This window comes from Denticeps clupeoides, chromosome 13 (genome assembly GCF_900700375.1).
Source record: "Denticeps clupeoides chromosome 13, fDenClu1.1, whole genome shotgun sequence".
Taxonomy (NCBI): Eukaryota; Metazoa; Chordata; class Actinopteri; order Clupeiformes; family Denticipitidae; genus Denticeps; species Denticeps clupeoides.
The window spans coordinates 8,637,262-8,664,927 of record NC_041719.1 but is presented as its reverse complement, the minus strand read 5'-3'; the positions used below and the strand labels follow the sequence as shown (position 1 = coordinate 8,664,927).

At 45.5% G+C, this 27,666-nt stretch overlaps 1 protein-coding gene across 1 annotated transcript in view; it reads left to right on the top strand.

Moving 5' to 3' along the window:
* The window catches only part of pik3r3b (phosphoinositide-3-kinase, regulatory subunit 3b (gamma)), a 120,207-nt gene that overhangs the window by 35,679 nt on the left and 56,862 nt on the right, over nt 1-27,666 (top strand). The window contains exons 3-6 of the mRNA XM_029000474.1: nt 10,429-10,527; nt 10,918-10,995; nt 23,459-23,590; nt 26,752-26,953. Coding sequence (XP_028856307.1) covers nt 10,429-10,527; nt 10,918-10,995; nt 23,459-23,590; nt 26,752-26,953 — 511 coding nt within the window. The remainder of the gene's footprint in view (nt 1-10,428; nt 10,528-10,917; nt 10,996-23,458; nt 23,591-26,751; nt 26,954-27,666) is intronic.

Here is a 27,666-nt window from a genome sequence, read left to right as displayed (position 1 = left end):
GCGCCGCTTCCTACTGGCCTCTTTTGAAGAAGCAGGAAAGTTAGAAAAGAAGAAAGTGAATTCTTCAGAGAGATGAGGGGGGGAAAAGAAAGTCTTTCATGAAAGTGTGATCTGGTAATAATAAAGTATGTCTGCTAGTTTCATATTCTTTCTGTGCGGTGAGACTTATATCTGTGCTGAGAGAGGGAGTAAAACAGCAGTCGAGAAAAAAAGTCATCTTTGAAAAAATGCAATTTAAATGCTTTTTGGGGGATTTATCAAATGGATATTATGCATCTATTTTCCCAGAATGCCCTTGGTAACCTGTTTGACTGGGGACAGTGTTTGAGGGCGGCATGCTGCAGGCACGTTCACAGCTGTGCCACATTTCCCCGTTTCCACATTAACACTGCTTCAGGGGACAATCTGTGTCGTCGAAACTCCTTTCCCCGATGGCGTCTGAACGAAGTTCCTCTTGGTCTTTGTGGGAAATGCTCCATGGTTGCCAGAATGGCACTTTGTTTAGGAAGTTTCCAGGGAATTTAATTCACTCCAGCAATTTTGCTGCCAGAAGCATCCAAAGCACCAACCCATTGTCCCTGCAAAGGCTGCAAAATTCATTGTATATTAAAAAAAAAGTTTTTTGGTGTTTTGGCAATACATTTATGGCTAGCGGCTAGATTTCAGACGGTAAAGATGAAAAGGTTGGCATGCCTCAATCAATTAACTCCGTTATTTTCAATTGGCAAATTCGAATTTGTCCATGTCTGCTAGCAAATTCCACCGATTCGTAGAGGTGCCATCTTTACATTTACGGCATTTATCAGACAAACTTATCCAGGGTGACTTACAATCAGTAGTTACAGAGACAGTCCGCTCCTGGAGCAACTCAGGGTTAAGTCTTAAGTCTTGCTAGTAAGTGGTAGTAAGTGGGATTTGAACCTGGGTCTTCTGGTTCATAGACGAGTGTGTTACCCACTAGGCTACTACCACCCACGTTGGGACAGAATTCTTCTGGGTTCTCCCAAATTACCTTGTTTCTCATTGGAGCAAACTTTTTTGTGAAGAAGAGTGAATGTTAGCCAACATGCTAAATCTCATTTATGTGAAATCCATGTTCACGTAATTTCTTTGACTTACGGGAAAATGGTAATTTGACAAACATGTTGTCAAACGGTGAGCCAAGGTACTGCCCATTGTGTAATGTGGAAGAATTTGGTTTGGAATGTTTTTATACATTAATTATGAGTATAAGACCAGTCCTGATGTCCATGTTGGGTATGTACATATACAAGTATATGGAGGAAGACATAATTGAGCCTGTCAGGAATCAAAACTAACGTTGGCCATGTTGCAAGGTGGGCCACTTCTTAGCAAACTACTTCAGTTTTAGCGCTGACATAATCCATCAGTTTGTGTCGAACCGCACGAAACATCCCAATTAAGTCTATTTTAATTATCTCTCCTAGCTAAGTGAAAGCTTTGGGGGGGGGGGGGGGGCCGCGCGAACGCGTGACCCCTTTGAAAGTCTGTTTGTGCTCGTATTAATGAGCGTTGTTGACACATGAAAGATGCGGAGCTGCCTGCGGGACCCTCAGATCTTACGCCTGCTGCTGGGTGGATTTTGTCAACAGGCAGAAGTCAAATATTAATGCCGGCGAAACTTGTGAAGAATGCTGCAGTGCAGCGGTGCAAAGACAGTCAGCGAAAAACAAAGAGATGCCCTCAATACACCAGGAAGCAGCCCTCCTCAGGCAGCTGCCACGACGGCTGCGGAATCACTTTAACAACAAATAAAAAACAGTCCTTCTTCATTCGCACTCGAGGCTGGATTTCTGTTTTTAATTTGGCTGGATTTGGGAGTCCCTTCGTGTTTTGGTCCCCGTAAAAGGGACGTTTATATGGAGTTGCTGCTTATTCACTGTGCTGCTGAGACCTTTAACCAAATCTCTTTCACCCACGAGGAATAAATGAGGGTGTTGGGGGGGAGGCAGACCAGACCCAGGCAGTTTGGGAAGGTCGCTAGCACACACACACACACACACACACACTCACAGAATCCCCACGCTGTATGCGGCAAGCTGCATGCAGAGCTGGAGGGTACTGGAGGAGTGTACTGTGGTGATAAATAATTTATGGCCATCAGGAGGGTGTTGGCCTACATTTAGTCTGTTCCCCCATGATGTTCTTAACTTTGCCAATTACTGACAGGATTCACACATATGCACACACACACACACACACACACACACACACACATTCAGACACGCTTAAAAATTCTCAACGCAGACTCCCTTTTTTCTTCTCATCTCTCAGTTATTCATTCTCTCTGTCTCTTTGGCTCTTCTTACACACACACACACACACACACACACACACACACACAGACAGGCACATTGTTGAAAAAAATAACTTCAGCGTACTTTCATCTCCCTTTTCTTTTTAATTATGCATGCCTCAGAGCCCTACAGTCAGAGAAAGCAGAAACACACACACACACACACACACACACAGGATCTCCACTCTAGTGACTGGAAATTCCCTAATAGCCCATAAAAAGTCACCACCGTCCTCGCACCCTAAAGCCCCACCGCCACTGGTACCGTGATTAGGCAGAAGAGCCGACCCACCTACTCCAGCCACAGAGAACCACCGCCAAAGCCCCACCGCCACTGGTACCGTGATTAGGCAGAAGAGCCGACCCACCTACTCCAGCCACAGAGAACCAACCACGGCCTCAGCGCTCGTGTGGCGGGCCGCGATGCCAGAGCCCCGCATCGGCGGGGCGTCGCCGTCGCGCCGTGTCAGACAGAGTTGAGCCGCTGCTCCTACTGAATTAATCAAGCGTCTGAACCGGGCGAGGAACGGTCCTGCCAGATGATGTTTCCCATCATGCTCCATCAATATTTCAGTGTTTTTGAATGCGAGGTTTGTTCTCGTTTTCCGTCTCTTTTGTTTTTTGGAAAACGGAAAAAGAGCTCTCTATGAGCTGAAAAATAAAAACACGAAGCATTTTACGCCTTTTTTTTAGCACGTTTAGACCTAATGTGCTGGTGATTAAGGTGATTAAAGGTACCAGGTGTAGAGTGTGTGTGTGTGTGTGTGTGTGTGTGTGTCCTGAACTATTTCCTGTTATTACCAAGCCAGGAAGAAACTTCCTTTTATCTTCTCTTTTGGTCCTTTTTGCTCTTTCTGTGTTCCGCTCTCCTCCTCGCTCTCTCTGATTCAGCCCCCCTCCCTCTGTCCCCGGGAGGGGCGGTGGCCCAGGCCTCTAATTGAAGAGGCATGTGCTCCACACCCCTCTCGTCCTCGAGCGCCATTGGCTGGAGGCGAACATCCGAGGCCGAGCCCCTGCCAGGTGGCGGCTTTTTGGGAAGCCCCGAGTTTGACCTCCCTCTCCAGAAGGGATCTGGCACCTGCTGCCTTACTTGCTGCCTGATTCCACATCTCACTCTTTCACACTGACTCTTTTACTTTCTTCTTTAAAAAAAAAAAAAAAAAAAACTACACCCATCCCCACCCCCTTTCTGCTTTGGCTCCAGGTCTTGTTTTCTTTCTTTCTTTCCTTTCTCCTCTGGCAATTTTCTCCCGCATCTGTTGCTCTCTCTCTCTCTCTCTCTCTCTCTCTCTCTGTGTGTCGCTCTGGCCGGGATGGAGTGGTGACTGGGAGTCTGCAGCGGTCGATGGGTGTAGCTCCCTGGCCTCAAGTCCCCGCTCTCTCTGGCCAGAAGTGAGTTTCTGGCGCTGAGCGTTGCCCTCGCGTACAAGCGAGGTTCATCCAGCGGCTTCAGAGAAAGAGGCGGAGGAGGCCGCAGACAGGGGATGTCGCTCCGAGACAACGTGTCAGCTGTCCCGCTGGTTACGCACGCATGTCACCGGAGTGTCTGTGACGAAGACGATTGGCCCAATCTGTCATTGCACGCTTTCTTCTACCAAATGTCATTTGTCTCTCGTCAGCTTGATTTTATTATTCCATAACATAATTATTTTTAATTATTTTAAATCACTTTAATCTGCTGGGGTAAATTGATTAGCCGGTGCCTCCTTGTCATCACTTTCTGAGATTTCAGTGCGATGTTAATCACGGATAAAATCTGGCCAATCAATTAATTGCCATAATGTATCTCTCTTATTCCATATGGAATAGGCAATGAACGCGTAATCAATATGGGGGTGAGAGTTGCTCTGGAAGCCCCATCTATCTGGAGCGGACGTTTGGATTGCAGGTCTAAATTCAATTAGATTCTCTGACACATTTTCGCCATTACCGTAATAAATAATTCAGCCTTCATCGTCGCTGCACGTCGATGTGTGTGTCTGTGTTGCCGCTCGCTAAAACGCCAGGTACGTTGCTAATGCGTGCGCTGTTGTTCGGTGGGGGGCTGCGCCCTGCTTCAGGGCTGATTTATTAGGAGGGCGAGACCCACTAGAGGTGCCGTGAGATGTGGTGAGAGAGTGATGGGGTGGGTTGTGATGTCTCAGCAGGGTGTGCAGATGGATTGAGTTGTTGGTATTTATGTGTGGGGTGTGTATGGGCATGTGCGTGCCCTCAGACTGAGCGAATGCTTAACATGCTGCGTGGCTGTTGATATTCCGCTCTGTATTTAAATTGCTGCTATCAGATGATTAAAAAAAATGAATCCAGATAACCACAATAACAGGCTTTGATGGAATTTGCTAGTATTTTTGGAAAATGAAACAAATGCAGGCCTGCAGTGGGCTGACGCCCCGCCCTGGGTGAGTCCCCCGCCCTGCCTCCAATGTCTCGGGATGGGCTTCGGAAGCCACCACCCTTCTCAGGAATGAGTGGTTATGGATAGTGAGTGAGGGAGAAACAAATCAAACAAAATGTGTGGTCTTGGATCAAAGCAGACTGGTAAGGGGAATCACAGTACATTTTAATGTTGGTTTTGATGATTGCTGAAAAACATCTTCGACACAGAAACGCACAAATAGCGTATGCATGCATACTATAACATAAGCACACTCACCATGCTGGTTATGACATGTTTTTATGACATCTGGATTGAAAAATGGATCTCCTCTTCTAGAATAGCAACAAATGGGAATGGAATAGGCACTGGAAGTCTTAAATGGGACCAATATTTTTTACACATGGTGCCTTTTCTTCTTGGTGCTTGTATGTGCTTTGTCATTCCTGGAGTGCACAGGGCTAAAGGCAAAATTTGAAGACATAATGTATGTGCGTCTCTGGCGTTTGTATGACAAAGCAGATTGTGTGTGTGTGTGTGTGTGTAAGTCTGGTATGCAAGGTACTTGTGTGTAAAGTACTTTTTTGAAAAATTATAATATGGAGGCACCTTTTTGTTAAATAAAGTGAAGTGATTGTCACTTGTGATACATAGCAGCACAGCACACAGTGAAATTTGTCCTCTGCATTTAACCCATCACCCTGAGTGAGCAGTGGGCAGCCATGACAGGCACCCGGGGACCAGTGTGTGGGGACGGTGCTTTTCCTCAGTGACACCTCAGTGGCACCTTGGCAGATCGGGATTCGAACCGGCAACCTTCTGATTACGGGGCCGCGTCCTTAACCGCTAGGCCACCTCTGCCCTTTATGTCCTTCCGGCCTTTCTGACAGATCCTTTCATCAGGCCACTCAGAGTGCAGCAGGGGTCGCGGGCTAAAGAGAAGCCATTGACACACATGTGAAGTGCAGGGGGGAAAGAGAAGCCGTGTCACATCCAGAGAGCCAGGAGGGAGCGTGAAAAGACAACGCAAGCTGCAGAGGTTGATGTGCGGAGCGGAAGAGGACAGAGGCTGACAATAAAGCAGAGCGATAGCGCAGCGAGAGGCGCGGCAGATGAGCAGTAACTCACTGTGGCAGCTCCGCCACAGCGGTCGTCCTATGGCCTGTCCCCTAAAGGGACCGCTTCGACCCCCTTTATCTGCTTGCAGCGCGCCACACACTGAGACTTACGTAATGAAGCGAACACGCCATGCATGGAGCCCGTTCTCGGTCCCAAGGCAGTGTGTGGTAATGCGGCCGCGTTGTTTTATTGAGCAGGATCGGGCGAAACGGAGAGCGAGCGCGATCCTTTGTTCAATGCCGGGAACATGCCGGCTTGTTAAAAAGCCCTCTGTCTGTTGGTAAATCCGGAACGCAGTGTTCTGGAGCTGATACATAATTGATGAGTCGTCTCTCTGATCGTCTCGTTCGCCTCATTCACTCGCCTTCAGCCGCTGTCCCGTGATGCCACGGGGACACAACACCGTCCATGTCCGTGGAGGCGGTCACAGTTCTACGGCAGCAGCTCCGTTCCCTGGCGGAGAACTGCTTTTCACGGTGGCGCCGCTCGTGGTTTTTTTCTCTCCCTGTGACACGAGGCAACATGTGTTGCAGCAGATGATGTTTATGTGATGTGTACCGTGCCGGTGAGTCGGAAGCGTGTTGCTCCTGTGCCTTCTTCTGGCGGGGTTAGTGTGTGACGGATGGCAGAGTCTCCAGGGCGGAGGAGTGAGAATCTCCCTCTCTTTGATATGTCCTCTCATATCTGCCAGGGGAATGGCGTGTGTGTGGGTAATACCCCTTCAGGAGCTGCGGCAGCCTGGGGCCCGGTGGCATCCATCACTCTGAACCAATTGGCTTTGTCTGCCAGTGCAGCCCTCGCGTCGCTGCCGATCAATTCATTTGTTGCGCCTGTGCAGCGCGCCCGCTGAGAAAGTTACTCTGGTACCGTACCACAGCAGACAAAGCCGCCCGTAGGGCTCCGCTCACACCCGCGGTGCATTCGGCCTAGGACTCCCCCTGGTGTAGCAGTGGTTGTACTGCGGCAGAATTAGTGGACGAATGCGGTAATCCGTGTGCTGTTCCATTTACGTCGGGTTTTCGTGTTTTGTGGGTGTGTTGAGGAAAAACTGGAAAGGTCACATTATAGAAATGTCAGTGTATTCTTTGTGTGTGTTTGTGTGTGTATACACTGTGTACGCCTGTAAAACTCATCTCCACACACCCCCTGACCTGTCCGTGTGACCTCACTAACTAATGGCTTTCTGCCAAACAGTGATCCCTTTCAGTATAACCCTATCATCCTGACCAGGGCAATGTCTCCCTGTTACACACACACACACAGCAAAGCAAACCTCAGAAATTACATTTCGTCCCCATAATAAAAAAATGGATTGCATCAGCAGAGCTGCAGCGTGTGACTCAATAACGCCTGTAACAGGGGGAGACCCTCACGTTGCAGCACAAAGCGAAGCCCCTGTATGCAGCCGCCGCACCGCATCAAGCCGTGGCCATTAAACCGTCCGAACCAAGGGAGCTTCATCTGATTCCTGTGCAGGCTTTTCATCTACAGCTCCACAGCCATATAACTATTGCAGTTTATTGTTCAATGTGCAGGGAGTCACTGGTTGCAAATCAAGTGAGCAACGACTGCACCGCTTCAATTATTAATAAGTAATTATGAAGTTTCAATATTGATTTTTTCCCCCCACATCAGTAATGCAATCAAAAATACAGGCACACCAACCTTTTTTATTTAGTCCGCAATGCTGGGATACTGGAAACTATAACCCATGTAGGACCGTTTTGAGGCTGTAATTACATACAAATGATTGTACACACAAATAAATTGAAAAAGATACTATCGATAATCAAGATGTTTCTGTAGAAATTGCTACTGATAATGAAATCCATTACTGGCCCCAAACAATATTTGCTCCAGGGTCAGTCGTAACCATTCACCTTGGGTTAGTCAATAGAAGAGAAGTGTTTATTGGTAATTTATAGAACCCAACTGTGAGGAAAGTGATATATTTTATTATCAAAACTCAAATCAAAGGGATGAGACTCAACATAAAGGTGCACAATGTAATCAATAGTTTTTCAGATAAAGGAGGGCTTGGTATTCATAAAGGACCATGGGGCGAGGCAGTAAACTGAGTCCGGAGACAGATGTTATTAACCGAAGGTGATTCCAGGGTTCAAGGTGTGACTTCAGGACCGGGTAAAATGTCCTTAAAAAGCTGAACGCTAAAATGGAGATAAGATTATTATTTTTTTGCTAATAGTAAAACGTGTTCTACTAATAGACTGTGTGACAGTAACGATGATAAATTACACTACAGACTCACAGCACTAAACCTCAATGACGACACTGTCACGATATTCAAATGGAGTACACTTTGACTTTTCAGCACCGCATTTTAATGCAATTCTAATACATTTATTACATTTTGACTGACATAATCACAGAGTCAAGTTCCCCTGGAGCAACATTAGGTTAAGTGAGTTGCTCACGGACACAATGGTGGCTTTGTGGGTCAGCCGCTGACCACCATGCTGCTGCCACCTTGTTGGCAATATCGGGGTCAGAGATTAGTGGTTGCTGGAGGTCGGCTGTGTTAATACCACAAGGGCTCCCATTTCCTTGCTTTGTTCCTGTTCCGAGATCAGCGCGCACACCACAACGTGAGGAATTGCCTCCGTGATGCTTACTGACAGTGACGTTAATCAAAGTGCTGTGCATAAAATGGATTATAGCTTCCCAATTCCAACAGGAAATTTGGTCTTCCCTGCCAACGAGGGTCTGGTCGATCATTCATCCGTATCTCACATAAACACTTACGGGAAGATGTACTGTTCACGTGCCCGTCTGTGCAGAGAGAACATGGAAGAAGAAGGTGACGTTACACTCCAACTCAACACAAAAGGGCCTGGAGATTGAGTGGTGCAAAGTTCAATTAAAATTCTCCATCGCTCTCTCACACGCAGCTGTTTGCTCATTCATAAGCCACGCCGCCATGGCCCTGCGGAGAGGCAGGCAGAATGTGGAGCAATTAAATGCACGCTGTGTTCTTTAAATACCAGTATCCCTTTCCCATTAACAAATGTAATCCCAGTCTCCATGCTCCTTGTGCCGTACCTGAATCAAAGACACAGAGGTGTTTACAGTGGTAATCTCCTGGCGCCGCTGTCATCGCCATCTGCCCTTGCCTCCCTAACCTCTCCGTATCCAACCCACCTTTGGCTGTCGCCGGCCAACACGGGTACTAATTGGATTCTAGACCCGTGGTGTGGACGGGAAGACCAACACTTCAGTAATTACCACAGTCGATATAGTCAGGACCTGAAGCAGGACTCATTCCTGATGATTGGAGTTGGAGAGATACGGTGAAAAAACAATGACAACCAGCTGCACAGGAAAGGTGGTCTGGGATACGCCTACTGTGTGGAAATAAAATCCCGTGCTCTAAATGTACTGTTCAACCATGAACAGGAAAAAAGCATGAAAGAGGAAGAAAAAAAAAAACGTTTGCGGATGGCTTGGCATTATAAACCACACTTCAGGTATAGTGAGCGTTTGACTGAGAATGACCGCGGGATGAACTCCTCGCTGACATTTGTGAAGCCTGAACCCCCCCCCCCTCGCCCATGTTTTCTTCTTTAAGGTGTGCCATGCTCACTTGGCCACCTATACCGGGCTTGTGGTGTGGGGGGCCAAACCTCTAGGACGTTGTTGATGTTTCTCGGGAGGACAGAGGTGCATGGGTCACGGCGTGGCCTTTGCAGGACTGCCTAGAGGGCTGTTATGCGTGGGTCAGCACACACACATAAACACACATGTCAAGATCAACCTCACTTAACATAAACAAAGTTAGTCACAGGACTTTTTTATAGTGATCTGGCACGCTAGTGCACATGCACACACAGATACACTGGCAAGGACCCAACAGTGGGACTTAAAAGGGAACAGGTTCTGCATGCCGTTCTTATGTGAAACACTCAAACTGTACTGAAAAAATAGGTGATTCTCAACTATTACATAAAATATCTAATCTTTTTTGAAAACCATACCAAGCTAATATACATTTTGTATAATTTTTGAAAACAATGATAATGATAATTTATTGTTGATATTATTGCTATGACTTTAGACATGCATCAGTGGCACAATGTATGTTGTCTTGATTTTTAAAACAATAAACAAATGACCCAAATTAATTTATTTTGCATGAATCAAATTCTCGTTACCTATTCTTATCACCAGTGGCATTAAAGCCTGCTGTTATCAAGAAACACTCTTCACAGCAAGCCATATTTTCTTTGTCTTGTGTATGAAATAATCATCTAGTTTAGTTTAATTTTCCATTTGATTTGAAAAGAACCATTTTCTGTATTACTTAATGCCCTTATCGCTAAAAATTGTAATTGCTGCACGTGTATGCCATTTTTTTCTCCGAAAAATTAAGATTGGTGCACTGGCACAAAAAAAATATTTTCTGCCTGTATGTGTTAACTGATTTTGACTTTTCACCCACTTTCATGTTTATGTGTGTTCAAGCGCACAAGGCTGAGGGCGTGTGGCTGCCAGACCACTCTCCTGGGACGTACAAGGGTGTGGGAAGGCTGGCAGGTTGCTAATCAGAGGAGCTGGCTTCTCCGGTGGGATTTCTCATGTCTCTCCCCCTCTCTTTTTTCAGTGGGTTCCTCTAGTCAGGTGGATGTCCCCGAGGTACCGGCTCTGCCAGAACAGGCTCCAGTGGTGGTGCACAGGCTAACAGAAGCTCTGGAGAGACCAGGTGTGTCTCACCACTCCTCCTTCCATCACACTGTACATTTAGTCATGAATTAGGCTAGACCAGGAGAGCACTGAACATTTCTTAAGAGGAATGAACTATGCTGTATAGGGCTCAGATGCTCCTGAGCTGAACATTACTAATAATAATTACATATCATAGGCATATAGTGATTGAATATATATATTATTGCAAATGAAACCATTCAGGTTGAACCCAGTCATGGTTAGAGGTACCTCAGTTGTTTGGTTTTGTTCAAGATACTTACAATGCTTGCATGAGCTGTCATGGTCTTTCCTGTCTTTGCATTTAATTGAGCAGAATTGCATGAACTGCATTGTGAATTTTGAAACAACTTGGTGTTCATGCTTTTACCTGTTGATGGTTTGTCAGGATGGGAGTGTGAGAATCTCTACCAGGGCCACTCTTCTTCAGGAGGACATCCAGAGCTACAACAGGCACTCGATGCAGGTCAGTGACCTCCTAGGCCACCTGTATTGATATCTTTGTTTTTTTTATAAATGGAATAAATTATTGGCAGTTTCTGCTCACATAGATGTGTATATACACTATAAGGTTCATGCAGTTATAAATATAATAAATGTATAAATTTTATAAATGTATTTCATCTGACTTCTGTCTGGAAAGATATTAAATTTCACCTTTTAACATAACTACTCTCTGGATTGTTGGTTTATACTGCTGTGAAAGTTGGGAAACATTTGACTGAAGTTCATCATAGAACCACAAGAGAGTGCTCTGACTCCGGCGGTGCACTTTTTTGGGAGGATAGTTGGCCACACTCCATCCAAAAAATTCAGGAAGGTGGGGTAGCGACACACACTCTCTCTTTCCTTCTGAATCATCCACTGCAAACCTTGATGTGCCATGCTGATGGACGTGCACATGGCTGTACTGTACATATCACATCTCCGTTTTACACGTATAGCTTCTGTCTTTCGCCTGTAAGGATATTTCCTGTACTGTCATACATCATTTTGTTCACTTTGATGGAGCGGTTCAGAAAGGAAACAACACACATATACAAAACATGATGTAAAGAGCTCTGACAAGTACATACTTACATTATTTCACTTGAGGGTGCAACTAGAGTACATACATTTCAGAACTGAAGTACTAGGTCTGACATACATGCACTTAGAAGCACTTAGAAACACCAACGCTTGTATTCTGAGCAGAATAAGGGATGAGATTCATATGAGCAAGGCCTATACAGAAATGTTAGGAAACTAGAAACATGAACCAGGTTAGACAGGCTCTGGGACAGGATAATGGCACACGCAATAATCAGAACCACTAATGGAAACTGTAGGAGGAAATCTCCGCTGAGCCAAAAATCCTCTGCTTTTTTGAGGTCAAACAGAGTTTAAGACGCTATGGGATACTTCAGAGGTGCTATGTAAGAAGTAGTGCATTGGGAGGGTTAGCAAATTAGAACTCTTGAATTAATGAACTGATTATCTATTATGAACAGACAGACATGTATTGCAGAGACTGGGGAAGGAAACATCTCCACGGGCTACTCCAATCTCCCAGAAGTCTCCCAATATGTGTATTTTAGCACCACGACAACTGGGCACAAAGTCACAAAGTATTGGAAACTTATGTATGTGAAGTAGAGACATGTGTGGATCCAGACAGTAACTTCTACCATGCTTGTGGGTATGACGATGGGGCTCATGTCCCTGAGTTATGTAATGGGGAGTTAACCTAGTGTGGAAATACTCACGACATTACACATTCCCCTTCAGCCGTTTGGCAGGGACGGAACATGGCTGCCATTCGCAAGCTTGTCCAAGGACTCGCCGACTCGTCCCCGGCTGTGAAAAACCCACCGAAGAGCATTACCTCATCGTGCTCGCGCTCCCTCTCCCTCTCGAGTCAACCAAGATGTTGGACACTGTGCGGGCGTCACCATGACAACGGCTGGCCATTTTTAGCCGTGCGTGATCTGACGACATTGCTCTCCCAAACATCCCCCTTCCTGTGTGTCAGATTGTAAGCGAGGGACCCGGAAGGAGTGGGAGACATACGTACATCCCAAACACCTCCCGCCTTAAGTGCACAGATTGTGCGACTGGGCATGTATTCGGGTGGGTGGGCTGTTTCAGGGATGCACAGCGCAGGAGTGATGAGTCACGCATCATCCTGACGATGGGCGGAGCCGCCCCTACCCGGGCTGAGCATGCCTTCATCAACACGAGTGGAGCCGGACTGCACGTCTCCCTGGTTACTGCTCTTACTGAAGAGTGGGCTCCAGAACTTGCGATACCTGCTGAAGAGTGCTGTGCCCTCCTCTCACGCTCCCTTCGCTTTCTCCTGCCCTCTCCTCACCAATCCATCATCGTCCCTTTTTCTTCTCCTTTTTCCCTGGGAGGAGCCGCTGACATCAGCAAAACACAAATTAAAAACCTCACTCTCATCTTCAGCCGGAGATGACATCCTATTGGCTGCAGATGATGTCATCATGTGCCGTATGCAATAGTCAATAACCTATTAAGGTTATGCATTTTACAGTCAGCTGGGGAGTGAGTGCTTCTGCTGCTCTAAGCTTTTATATGACTTTTGTTTTATTGTACTCATTTGGCACGCTGGCATGATTAACTGAGCTCAGAGGATGCCACGGAGGCGACTGTAAAACATGCCCAGGAAGTCAGAGCTGCAATTCGCAACTCGAACCTGCCCTTCCGCCGGCCGGGCAGCAGGTTTCATGTCTATTCTCGCTTTAGTGCCCCGCCGAGCCAACTCTGTGTCACTGACACAATCGCGCGCCGCATCTCTTTAATATTTCAGCCCTGCCCAGGTTGTCCTCCCTCTCGCAAGTGCAGCCTGGCAGTTGTCATGGCAGCACCTTCAACATCACTCCCCCATGCCACGCCGATAACCTCTGCCTGTTGGACCGGTGCCCCCCAGTCTCACAACATGCCCCGTGTGGATGTGTTTAATATGCACTCTGATAAGGTTTTTTTTTTTTCCTTTCCAAGTCCGTATCCCATCAGTCTTCTTCCCGTCTCCTGCAGACCGGGCAAAGTATCAGCTGATGGTGATGTCATCACTCGAACGAAATCCATATCTCTGTCCTCCCCGTGTCCTCAGGTCTTTCCTATCCCTTCTTTCCCGTTTTCCCAATTTATATATGTGCTCCTTCTTCAATGTCTTCCTCCTCACATTATTTCTTTATCTCATATTCCTATCTTCCCTTCTCTCTCCCACACCTGACAGAGACGTTCTGCCCCAGTGCTTCGGCGGTTCTGGTGGCAGCGCCGCCCGTGCCGGTGCGGTGATTATTCTGGGAGTTGTCGGAGCCGTGATTGATTATGAGTGCAGCTCCTGTGAGACGCCCATCTCCTGTGTCCTCTAGGTCTGCGCTCTCACAACATTCCCTGGCAAACGTGATAAGAAGCACAAATGAAGTGGCGTCTGGGAGTGGGATGTGTTGGGGGGGCGAGGGGGTGTTCTGTTGACTGCTTTGCGACCACACACACCGCACATGCAGTCGACCCTCCTGGCCCCGAGGTGTGTTTGTCACAAACACTTCTCCACATCGCTTAGCTTCACACCGACTTTTCTTTTTCTTACCTCCTGGTGAACTGTCTGCTTCTGCAGTGGCTTCAGGCCTGAGGGCTGTGTTATCATGGCACGAAGCGCAGCAGAAAACCAACCTCAACGCGGGGTGCATGTTCGCCATCATCAAATCGCGTAGTGCTGGGATGTTCTTATTTAATTCCCTATCCGTGCCGGACATCCTGACATTGCTGTTTAGCCCCGAACCAGCGTAACAGTACTGATTTGTCTCCTCAGGACTGAACATTTACCCTGATTTTCTACATGTAGGCCTTTTACTGAAATTGTCACATAGGAAAAAACTGTTAATTGTTTCTTACAATCAAAATTGCGTATGTCTTGCCGCCTTTCAAGATTAAACGAATTGATTTGTAAATTAGCTGCCGATCAAACATTTACGCTGAACGGTGTTGTGGAGGGGGCGGAAACAGGCAAACCAGGTTAGGCTTTAGGCAACATTTGGGAAACAGACTTTCGTTTCACAAATGTGAACGGCGAGTGTGTTTCTGATCCGTGGCGTTAGCCTGGCAGTCGGGAAAAGATGCACCAAATTTTACAGCTGAACTGAGCCGTGTCAGCAAGTATCGCGGTGCTAACTAAGTGCTAACCAACACAGATTTGGACAGATTTGTGAACAGTATTTCAGAGTAATGGGTCTTTTGTGTATGTTTCAGATCTTTGAGTTCAGCTCCTGAAATATGGGTTGCATTTATATTTTTGTTCGCTGTATAATGTATAAACTGCATAAAGAAAGATACCTGTGTTTTTATACAGGAATGTTTCTTTTCACACCTTCTGAAATATTGAAATACAGTGAGTGGAACAAATTTAAGTTATTCATACACAGTATATGTTCTGTGTGAACGTTTTTGACATGAATAAAAAAGTAGCTCTGCGACGCTTTCATTGGGTAAACGTGCCTCCCAATAGTTAAAAGGTTGGAAACCCCTGCTCTATATCCTCCTCTGTATAGATTACCGTATGCCATCAGTCTCCACTTTCTCTCCATTTTGTTTGCTGCGTTCGTGTCCGTTTTGGGTGCCGTCGTCATGCAGGGCCGAGCCGCTGCGGCCTGACCTCCTTATTGTCCGCCACATGTCCACTGAACGTCTGAGTCCAGGCACCGCAGATGTTTACGCGAAACCTCAGCACCTCATTCCTCTCAGTCATCACCTTCAACCCAGGCGCAGTTACACTCTCGCTCCACGCCTGGACCAGCTGGTAAACAATGGCATACTAACAGTGTCCTAAAGTAGCCCCACGTTTCCTTGGCCACACGAGAGTCTGTTGCTAAATCTGTGAACTGGCCTGACAGATATAGGCCTCCGCCGCGCTCCACCTGTGTCCCAAGATAACAACGGAATACTTCTTTCCCCTCATAATAAAAATAATCAAATATTTCCTGTTGTAAATTAGGTTTTTTCGCCGTTGGCCTCATAGCAATAGTAAAAACCGGCATCAACTTGTAAACTAGTTTGATGAATGGTCGGAGGATGTAAGATATCATAAAGGGCACACCATAAAACAATGCACTGGAACAAGATGAGAAGGACATGGTTCATTTGCAGCAGCGGCAGTGCATCAGGATACAGGGCCGGCGGGGTGAGCGGGTTCGGGCTCTCGTGGCCACACTGGCCAGCTCCTGGGAGGCCCTTGTGGTCACTCTGGAATGAGGGCTGTCATCCCCGTCACTATTTTCCTCCCAGTTGCCGAGGGCAGTCGTTTACTGGAACTGCCCTCAAGTCACACCAGTGGGGGCGATAACCACTCATGGCTGGCGGTAAAATCTGAGACCCCGGAGCAACAACAGTGACCAGTATCATCATTGTTTCTGTTCAGTATTTACAGAAAGATTATGCCAATATGCACCCAGTACTTTTAAAGTATCCTGCCATGAGTTCCTCAACACATCTTCGAGATATAACTATCATAACCATGGAATATGTCTGTGTAGTGTTTTTTGAAACTTTAAGAAAATGAAATTAAGAAAAGTGTTGACGTCACTTTTTTATATATTGTTATTAAGCATTATGCGATACAGTAATTACTTAATTGTGCTGTACATTTGATAGCTGATGGATAATTACAATGTCTTTTAAGAATTTGACTACCAGAATTTGAGTGTGGATTTTTATCTATTGGGTTATTTTTTCGGTATTTATTTTTGGGTTATCTTTGAGCATTTCTGAATGCAACAGGTGTGTTCTAAGAACTCTGACAAAAATGCAGGCAATTTTAAAAGATATTGCCTACCACCGATTCATGTCTTTTTACTTGTGCAAGTCTTATCTGAAAGGAAAATTGTCTTTAACAACAAAATCACAACAAAAAAAAGTGAAATCGCATGTCCTCTACAGACTTCCTTGAGATATTGTGTTGTATTGTATGCATATTGATATTCAATTTATTGTAAAGAGGCTGTCAACACCTAATCATCCTAGGCCCTCATTATCCCCTATGATTTAACTGTGACTGGTCACCTGTGCCCTGCCACTTTCATGCCATGTCTGGATGCCTGTCTCATCTTGATACTTTTAATAGCAAATGGGCAAGGCTCTCCCCCAGGCAGCTGATGCCGTGTCAGAGGGATGCCGACGACAGGTCCTGCTATGCATAGATGATGTAGATGGAAGAGGTGACAGGAGACTGAGACTTTTGGGACAAAGAAAAATGTGCTGTGAAAGAGCTATTGGGACACTTATGGTCTTAAAATAGGTCCCTCTTAGACCATTTGACCCAGACAGGTATTGACACGCTAACTGGGAACCATGAAATCTACCTTGAGAGTTAATTCTATTCTGGTCCCAGTGGCTCTGCTGTTGTGCATGGGATGCTAGATTTAACTGAAAGACCTATCAAAAGGAATGACCTATCAAAAGGAAAGGTAGCCCTGTGGCTCAAGCAGATATATTCCTGGTACTGGATGGCTGTTGAAGCAATTGGTAGCCAAGTGTAGCACGGGTTCTGACTCTGGTAGTGTGCAGACATTAGCCTATCTGACAACATGGCAGCTTCTGCAAGCTGTGGTATTTACTGCTAGGTAGACACAGAAATGTATTTTTTTGCTCTGTCTGTGAAAACAGCATGAATTGGCTTGCTGTCAGAGTATTTAATGGATAAGTATTCAGGGTTAGGTTAATATGTTAAATATTTCTGCTGAAAAGGAGGCATGCTGGGTTTTCAAAGTGGCTTCAGAGCCCTCAGCAACTAAGGTATCAGTGTCAATAAATTATATAATTTTAACAACAAGAAGAAAGAATACATTCTCTGCATATGTGGAATGACTATGTTGTAAAGGCAGAAATCAGTTTTTGTTCTGCTTTGTTGTCAGGTTAAAAACACTAGCACTGGCACAGGTCTAATAAACAGCATGAGCTGCTCTGCCATAACTAACATTTATTTGGATCTGTAAGAAGAGTCAAGAACTGATGCTGTAAAAGGCTTTGATGTGCAGATGGAAATGCAAAGCAAAGCAAATGGAGTGAAATAAGGAGAACCAAATCCAAATGCATCCTTGCCAGGGCCCAGGAGCTGTAAACACTGGAAATCGCATCGTAATTCATCTCACAGTCACACAAAGCACACTCACGCAAGCCCAGAGGAGAGTGAGCGCGAGAGCCGGGCTTCGCACACATCACTCTCTGCCAACGGCTGATTAAAATTTAGTACCACGCTCCACGTTTGATTATTTTTCATTTTAATGAACTATTACAACCTTCACAGAGCACGCCCACCAAAGAAAACCAAATCATACCATCTGACGACTTTATATTCAAGGCATGTGTGGTAATCAATTCAATTCGGATTTGATTTGAAGACAATTTTCCACAAAACAGCTTTTTTTGCTGCCTTTGAGTGCAAGGCCATGCTGACAATGACAATGCACCTCAGAGGTCCCTAGAAACATGGGCCCTGAGATGTGTCTCAGTTTCTGGAGATTTTTCATCACATTTCATCACAGAATGTTGTTTTTGGAGACCTAGTAGTCAGGGGTGAAAGATTGCGTGTGATGCCCATTGCCAATTAGTCATGAAGTAGGCACCATTATTTCCCACAACTATTTCCAATTTTTTTGTATTCTAGACCTAAGCCTTCATAACCAAGAGTTAAGGTTTATCTACTTGCCCAATAGGAAATATAACATTTTCTGATGATCTATGCATTTTTCATTTTCTGTCCATCATAGATGAGCTGAAGCCTATCCGAGCAATCTGAATGTCCTAAACAGGACACCTGTCCATCACAGGGAAAACTTACTGACAGCAGGACCTAGTATTGCCGAATCAGCTAACTTTTGATGAGAGGAAGCCAGAGAACCCAAAGGAAAGTTATAAGAAGACAGAACTTGTCAACACCCCAAAGACAGCAACATCTTGCTGCAAGGAAAGACCATCGCTGTATCATGTAGAGAGAAATATTCCACGACTGTCATATCACTGTCACATTTGGCAACTCTCTCACATCTACAAGTGCTGGCAGCTGTTTTGTCAGCAGACATGGTTGGCAACTGCTGCTTTGATTGGTCTCCCAAACTGAAGTAACCTCATGTCACAAGACAGCAGAACCATAAAACCGCAGTGCATTTACCCCTCTGTCCCAGCTGAAATGCCACAGATCTATAGAACAAAAAGATGGCCTAATCTGATTGACATTCTCCATGCGTGAGGCTCGGTAATGACCTTGGCAACAGTGGACTCTCTGCAACACACAATGGTGGCATTTAGCAAGGCCTGAAGCACCAATCTGGCCCTCTGAGCAACTTGGAAAGTTGAGAGGAGAAGAGCCGGCGAAAGATTGAATCATTCAATAACACAAATAATGAAGATCTACTGCTGATTCAGTTAAGGAAAGAAAGGGAGCTCTGTTCAACGTGGTCAACTTTCCCTGGCCATTCTGTCACGGCCATGCATATTAGCTTTAATCGTTGCTATTATATTAAATGGAATAACTTTTCTAGGAGTCAATTTGATCACTTGACTTTTTTTTTCTCTCATGACATTCTCCCTTCTCTGCCAGCTGCTAAACTCTGGTGACTTCTGAGTTTCTGCATGGAAAAAGAGTGACCTTGTGTCCTGTGGGCATGCATGCAATGTTCATGTTATGTTGAAATTGAAGGAGTCAGTCTGCCAGTTTATATGGTTTACCTCAGAATAAACTTCAAGGTCAACATACAATTTGTGCTATGATTTCTCCCCCTTTGCAAACTTTCCAATTCAGCAAAGAGTTTCCATTTCCTGTGTACTGTACGTGTGCGTCATTGCAATTTCAGTCTTTCAGTCTCGCTACACTACCGCTGCTCCCCGGGTTCATTTTCGTGTTTCCTTTGCCGCCGTTTCGTGCCTTGTTAATGGGGCACATCTTTAGGCGTAACACCCAGGGGGAGGAGGGGAAAAGACGTCCCACTGGAATCCTGGAACCAAATACAGCAGTATGTAATGTGGAAGTGGCGTGTTAGAGGAGCCTGATCTACCCCTGGTTTGTAAATAAAGGGAAGATTGATGACCCTCGGGCGGTTGGATGGTTAGTCTGCCATTTGAGCGCAGAAGCCAGGGCTATGGTTAGACGCACCCACACCAGAGCATTTCTTGCCTCCCAGTTTGGCCTAATTCATCTCTGTGTTTTGCTTTTCTGTCTTTGGCTGGGAATTCTGCCATCTCTGGAGGTTTGCAGTTGGCATTGGTGCGTGAGTCTGTAGGCTGGCAGGAGAGGCTGAGGACAAGGCGGTGGGAAGAGTGTGTATGTGGGGGGAAGCTTCGTCTGAGATTGGGTGGGAGTGCACCGGGGTGTCGACAAGATGATAGAAAAGATGTGGTTTGACGTGATTGAAGTGCAGTGATTGTTCCTTTGCCCGAGGTTAAAAGAAGATGCATACGTACTGCGCTTTACTTCGATGCGGGTTAAGGTTTTATGTAAGATTGTGAGGTTTTGGAGTAAAATGTTTTTCTGTATATACAAGCATGTGTGTGTGCATATCTGTAAGCACTGTTATGACTACTGTTAACATTTTGGTCTTCGCTCTGTTGGCAGTCTAAATAAACACAGCAAAGTCATACTCATCAACCGTTGTAAAACATATTCCAAGTGGATATCTAAATCCCCCCCTGAGCCGTCATTAAAGTACGTTTCTATGATTATGTCTGTCTGTCTGTGTTTTTCTATCATACTGATTGGATTTGGAGTGGGTAAGTGGCCAAACTGAACTGCATTTTGAGCAAAGTTCGAAAAGGTAAATCTTTAAGGTCCTCAGCTCATCAGTGTTGCACCTAATCCCATTCTTAGTGGCTTTGGCCTGTGTGACCCCTCTGTTTATATACACTCGTCTCTGAACAAAGATGGTCTTTCAAAGACCGGGATGGCCAGACCTGGAGAGAAACAAGCAGGTGATGGCAGCTTTGCTTTGCTGAAATGGCTGGGATTAGGTTGTAGCTACACCGATAAAGTGGAGAGCCCAATCAATAAGTTTGGGGCTCCCAGATTGGGTGGACCAATTTGACAATGAATTAAACTGACAGGCATGTAAATGGATGAAACGGAGTGGCTGGCGGAGAGGAGGAGGGTGTGCTAAAGCTTGATTGATGAGCTGAAGGAGTCTGAAAAAGTAGATGCGGGAGGGGGAGCGATGCTTCGATGGGCCGGGCATCAATAAGAGCTCCCAGAGAAATTCCATCAAGGTATGGATCAGATGAGATAGAGGAAGCAATGGATGTGGATGATTACAAGCGAAGAAACACCGACAAAGTTGCATCCACTAAGAGGATGATTAGAAAAATAAAATAAATATATATATATTTAGATACCTTTGATGGTCAGTGGAGCTAATGCATGGAGCACATTTGAAATATGTGATCAATACTAGTTAGTTTCTCATTGGCTGTCCCAGCATGTGGAAGATCTGGTCAATATGGAAAAATCCCAATACTGAGATGCTAATCTGAGCTCACATTAGCCCAGAGCCTTTTATCAATCTGCAAAATCAAGTGAAGCAGAGAATTTCCAAATAGGATTTCAAAATGGATGGTAGGCCTTCAATAGGTTGAAAGACCAGCAGACAAACGCGACCTGGCCGAACGTGGTCCATTTTTTTGCTTGGCTATTGGCTGCTGGGACGCTCCCTTTGTCGTCAGCAGTTGGTGGGGTCATTCTGAGGATACTATGCATTTGTTAAACTTGACCCAGGTTAAGGCTTTGCTAATCTCTTTGGTGGATTAAAGTACTGTTTAACTGTGCCAGTGACGCCACCCACATTTCCCTTTGGTTAGGGAAATGCCCAGGTTGCATAGACACTCTGGCCTTAAGGCTGTGATTGGTCCAAGGATTCCTGGCCGCTGCCATTGCCTTCTGGAGAGCAGTAATGATGTGGAGCAAGGTTCCCTGAGGCTGCCTACCATTACATTTGATTAAACCCAAGCTCTGGTGAAAAGTCTGTTGTCGCTGCATGACAACACATCATTCTATATTCATTCAGAACAGGGTGTTTTTTTGAGCGATGCACCAATTTCTTTGCATTAAATCCTTGTCATGAACATGGCATGATTTTTTTATTTTTTTTACTTTAATGTAGGTCTTAGTGATCCCCTAATATCGTATCTGAAGTCTCTTTCCGAAATTCAGCCGTGGTGCAAAATTACAGCCACTTTTAACAAGTCCCACAATGAGAATGCGCTGTTTCATGTGGTGAACACAATTCACCATCTACAATGTTTGGTGCAGACAGGAAGTCGCGTCAGCATTTTTCCAGAATAAATAAATTTAACCCACTTTTGTGACGTGAGTAAAAAATACATTTGTGCTCATTTTTACATCCAAGCATCTGCAAAGTTTTCCACGTTTGGAAGCCATGACGGTCGGTGGAGTTACCTTTTTAGGGAAGGGGTGGGAAATTCTCTGACCGGACAAAGCATATGAAAGGGGCGGTAACCTTTCCCCTTATGACGACATAAGGGGACAAATTCCAGATCTGAACGTCTGAGCTGCCGCTCTGTCACCATTTTCTAGCCACTGTAGGAACATAGACAGGCTAGGGGAACTCGTATTTATGTCAAATAATCTCACAAAGTGATATTTTCTTGTTAGGGCACCTTTAAGCATCAGGTTCGATTGACCTCCACTGACTGTTTTGAGTTTCAAACCCAAATTAAATTATGTTTCCATCCAGTGGCAGCTGCACCATGTCACAGGATCTCACCCCGATTCATAAATACCACAAAAAAAGAAGTGTGCTTAATGCAAGTACACTTGATTTAGTTAGAATCACACTGGTACCAGAGTGAGGAGGACAGCTGCCCTTTGTTAATATTTTTTCTTTTTTTAATCATCAATTGAGCAGAACTGCTGCCAGCACAAGGTACTGATGTCTTTTTGCCAATAAGTAATACTTGATTATTACTTCCCTGTTCAGATATATCAACGTGCTGCTTTGTCTGAGGTGCGCATGATAAAAGAGGCAGATGTGCCACATTCTAATCATGTTGAGAGTGAAAGAGAACAAGAGGGAGCGACAAGGTCGACACCAAAGCATAATGAGCTTTTGATCTCTGCGAAACCTGATGACAGCGAAACTTTATTTTGCAATTAGTCAGGAGGCCAATCAATGCTATTAACAATTTAGCTCCAGAGGGTCTGGCGGCGGCAGGACGTGAGAACGAGGAGGCTGAGGAAGGCGAGGGAGTCGCAGAAACAAACAGAGGAGATATGGCAGTGTCGCTGTGCTTCACTCACCACTTTTCCCCCTAAATACAGTGTGTGTCTTGGCATTATCTCCCATCTCTGGACTGTTTAGTCTGGTGAAGTGCAGAGTTTGGGCACACACTCTCTGTGTATGGTACATGTGGGAAACCTTTTATCAGCCCGCTAAAGATAACACTCCCCGGAGCGTGCTGACCCTGGGGCTCTCAGTGCCTTCCAAGCGTTCTCCCAAAATGAGAAAGAAAACGTCGTGTTTCTGCAGAAAAAAATCCTTGTCTCTCACCAGATGTTAGCTGAGTATTTGGGTGCATGTGTTTTTGCCTTCAGAGAAAATTCTAAACTTTTACACATTAAATCCGGTTGTATGAGAACTGGTAAGGTTCTTTATACTTTTCTAATAGATCAATATGTTTAAAGTACTGTTAAAAACCTTTGGAGGTTTTTCTAACTGTATTGACTTCAGCCTCCATTATCTGTACTTGTGAGGTATTGACTGATAGTCCTTCAGTCACTTTGCTATGTGTACACACACTTTAGTCATTACATAGGGACTGAATTGGTGTCGCAGGAGGTTGCAAGAGACTCTGCGGCTGTTCGAAAGCAGATCATTGGCTCCTCTGATGGGCGATGACACTAAATGAACCTCCCTCTGTCTCTCTTTCAGACCCTGGAGCCGTAGACCTTGACCATTACGAGGTGCCGGTCTTGGCTGAAGCATTGATGGGATACCTGCTGGACCTGGCCTTGCCTGTCATCCCAGCTGTGCTGTACAGTGAGCTGGTTTACACTGCCCAAGGTGAGCCGAGGTGTCCAATTCAAAGCAACACGCATTAAATCCAGTTGTCCAAAAAAGCACAGTGACAACCGATTCTAAGACATTTCACATAATAGAGAACAAGATACAGTTACTATGAGTGATATGAACACCCTGCAAGCAAATGCATTTACATTAACCCTGCACCCAGCAAAAACCCAGTGGAAAATAATTCTGCTGATCAGCCAGTGCAAGATACTTGAACAGATATTAAAACACAGATAAAACCAGGCCGCATGTTGTATTTTTCCTCATTTAGAAACCTTAACATTAAATTTACATTTAGAGCATTAAGCAACTTTCAATCAGTAGTTAAAGGGACAATCCCCCTGGAGACAGTCAGGGCTGTCTGGGCCACAACTGAAGTAAGAGGAGTTTGAATCTGAAAAAGTTGGCTTACTTGACTTGATGAACCCCGACCCGACCCCCCCCCCCCCCCCCCCCCCCCCCCACACACACACACACACACACACACACACACACAGACACAAACACAACTCATCTCCGAATTGCTTATCCAGTTAGCATGTCAGAAGTGCACAGCGATGGGATCTGTGTTGTTCTTACCCCTTCACTCCCCCTCACTAAAATGTTGGGCTGAATGGGTTCAGGCATGCTAGTAGGGTTCACATCATCACATCGTGCTGTGATCCTGCTGTGCATCATTTACACTTACACACACACACGTTGTGTCTGCCCCTTGCTTCGCTTGATTGCTCTTGAGTGCAGCTGAGAATAAACTGGCTGACTGAGTTATGTAAGCCCCCTTTTTTTCTGCCTGTCTACCTCCCTCGCTTACCCTCCATCTTCCACTCATGCCTGTGCACACTTCAATATGTTTGATCTTTGATCCATTGTTCAGCCAGTAAAGGCTTGATTTTACTCGGCGTACATCATGACTGCACAGTTTCATTGCATCCATAATGCACATTGAAAGGATCAAATGCTACACGAGAACTAGCCCAATACCAGCAGCAAGCTGGGGGCAATGTTGGCACAGGGTCTTAAACATTTTAAACATTTCAAAGATAGAATTCTGTAATGTAGAATGTTACAGTTGCTCACCCAGCCCCCTAGTGGACATGATATGTAATCCTCCAATTTGCAGCATGCGGTGTGTTGATACGACAACTGGCGGTCCACTGACCTAGCAAACGTTAAGTAAAAACAAGATTTAAACTGTCCTCAGTACACCTCCTCAGTCTCTTGTGCCAAACAATAAATGCGCCCCCTAATGGGATCTGCCACATGCAGACAAAATGTTTTAAGCCTTTTGAGTCGCTGATGGGCTTGAGTTGAAAAATCTGGTCAGAAGCTCATTTGTTCTTAACCGGTGACGCTTTGGCTGAAATCCTATTGCTTAATTTCCTGGCCCAGTCACGGCACACGGTTCATTGAAAAGAGACGCTCACTCGTTAGTTTGAGCTCTTTAATATGATCAATAGTCCCTCTGTCCCTCCACGTTTCATGAGCACACTGGCTCTTTTTGACAGGCTCTAGTCACAGTGTGGTTGGGAGATTGTGTGTTCATGGTTCTGTAAAGGATTTGAAGATCTTATCCTGTGTGATAAGTGGGGGCCCTTTTGTCTGATTTGGGCCTGGAGCTCTTTTAATTCACCCCCCCCCTCAGCACCTGGTCAGGCTCTTCTTGGGCCAGCTGGGCAAGGCCAAGTTCCTGGTGTTAACCTTTGCAGACCAGGGGTCAGCCAATATCAATACTGACCAGTGTGTGGCTGTGTGTGTTTATTATCTTTTAGAAGGCTTCGTGAAGGTCAATGTGCTGATGTCCAGCCAAGCAGCAGACTTCCGTCACCCACCATGTCCGCTCTGTCCAGCAGGACCGTCCATGAACTCTGACCCCACAGCACTTATCTTATATGACCAGCGCTGCCCTGCCTTTAGCAGCCACACCTGGTTGTATCCGTGGCTTGTAGGCCATGATTAATGGGGTAAAAGGATGGGTGGAGGGGTCGGAGGCAGACCTTCTGGCAGACAAAGCTCAGCACTGCCCATCAGCTATAAAGCAAATGAAGCTCTTTCACACGCTAAATCATAGTCCATTCTTATCAAGTTATTTTAATTCTGCTTAAGCCTAATAGTACTAATTAATGAATAAACAAGACTGAAAGTCATTGTTTTAATCACAGCACATGATGCACAACAAAATGTGTCCTCTGCATTTATCCATCACCCTTAGTGAACAGTCGGCAGGCATGAAAGTCACCTGGGGAGCAGTGTGTGGGGACGGTACCTTGCTCAAGGGCAATACAAGGAGCACCTTGGTGGTTCGGGGGTTGAACCCACAACCATTCAGTTGTGAGTCCCCTTATTTAGCCACTAGGCTGACTTTAGATTACTTTTTTTGGATGAAAATCATTCACAATTTAGAATCAGCAATTCACAGTAGTGTAGTGTGGATGTCCATACTTGGTGCTCTGAAAGAGAAAGCTAGACCAAGCCTCCAAAAAAAAAAAATCCAAATATAAAATGGGTTCAAAAGTTGAAGGGAAATGCTATCAATAAATCCATATTTTGACAGCTTGATGAATGGCCCAGAGCCAAAATGCTCAGCAATTTCTGCAACTGCATTCCAGGCCCTTACCATCACACATACAAAAAAAAAGCTTGCAAAATTAAATTCATAAAAAGAAAAACAATCGATTGATGCTTTTGGAACACTTCCAAACATTAGTGCCTGCATACAATAACATGTTCACACTCGATATGGGCTTCGTGCTGGATTCCTTTCTTAAAGAGGGATGGAAATTTTCACAGAGCAGCACTGAAGCCCATCTGTGTCGTTTACTGGGGAAAAGACAATCGCCTTATTTTCAATGTGTTGGCGCCTGTGTAAATAAGCGTGGAGTCCCCATTGAGCAGGCAGACACTAGGCTGAAGGGCAGGCTGCAGGCTCGACTGCATTAAAATGGAACCCGTCTCGACAGACCCAACACAAGGTTTAATGCAGACCATGTATTAAATTAGCAAATGTCAGTCACCTGCATTTTGGGATACGTTCAGCCTACAGCCAGAAAATTATTGCAACGAGTAATAATAGAACCTATGTTAGTTTTTTTCTTTCCACAATGCAAAAAAAACATAGCAGTCATATTTTGAATGGCCATTATTTTTTCCTCCTCCAGAAACCCAAAGCATTGAGGAATGCGGCCAGCAGCTGAAGAGGATCCTGGAAGCACCCAGCATGCCACAGACGAACTACCAGCTCCTGGTTCACCTCACCAAACACATGAGCAAGGTGGCCCAGTCTGGGTCACAGGGCCAGGCGAGTCCCAGGCTTCTGGCCCAGGCTTACAGCGAGGCCGTGTTCAAGCATTCCCACTTTAGGTGAGGCCTACAACAACTTCCTTACTACCAGTCTATATGCTTTACAAGACGTCACACCTTCCTTTTCCCAAATATCCAAATACAATACAGACAGGGTGGTAAAAGGTTTTTTTAAATAAATCCGTGTCTGTTCAAAGCTGTCTTTTTTTTTATTGAAAACTGTTAGTCAAACGCCTAGGACATTTCACTTGACTTCTATGGCACTATGCATTTTCTTTGCATTATTTAGAGGATGTCAGTCCCCTCAAACTCAAATTGCTGTCCTCATTCCAGCTCAGTTGGCTCCACACCTTCAGCCAGACTTGAGGCAGCCCAGGCAGTCATATGAGAAAGAGGACGACTGTTGCCCTGTCCCGTGTCCCTCGGTTTTTATTGGATTGCAAGCTGCTGTCTTGGGAAAGGGATTTTCCCAGGGTCCTCCTGTGCCAGCCTGACCGAAAGTCTCTACAAGCAGCCGGGGAGGGATACAGCCAGAGAGGGAGAGAGAGAGGCACATTATGCCTCCGACAGTCATTTTGTTTAGTCATCAGATCCAGCCCTGGGGTTGCATGGCCATCACAGGACAGGAATTATAGCAAGTCCTGGAGTAAATAAGTGCATCTCTCTTTTTCTCCTGGTTAAATTGAATAGAAGGTCGTAAAACCCTAAACAAGTTCATGAGCAAACCTCCTGCCAGGCAGATCAGCCGCCTCATCCCATGATGTGACCTGGAC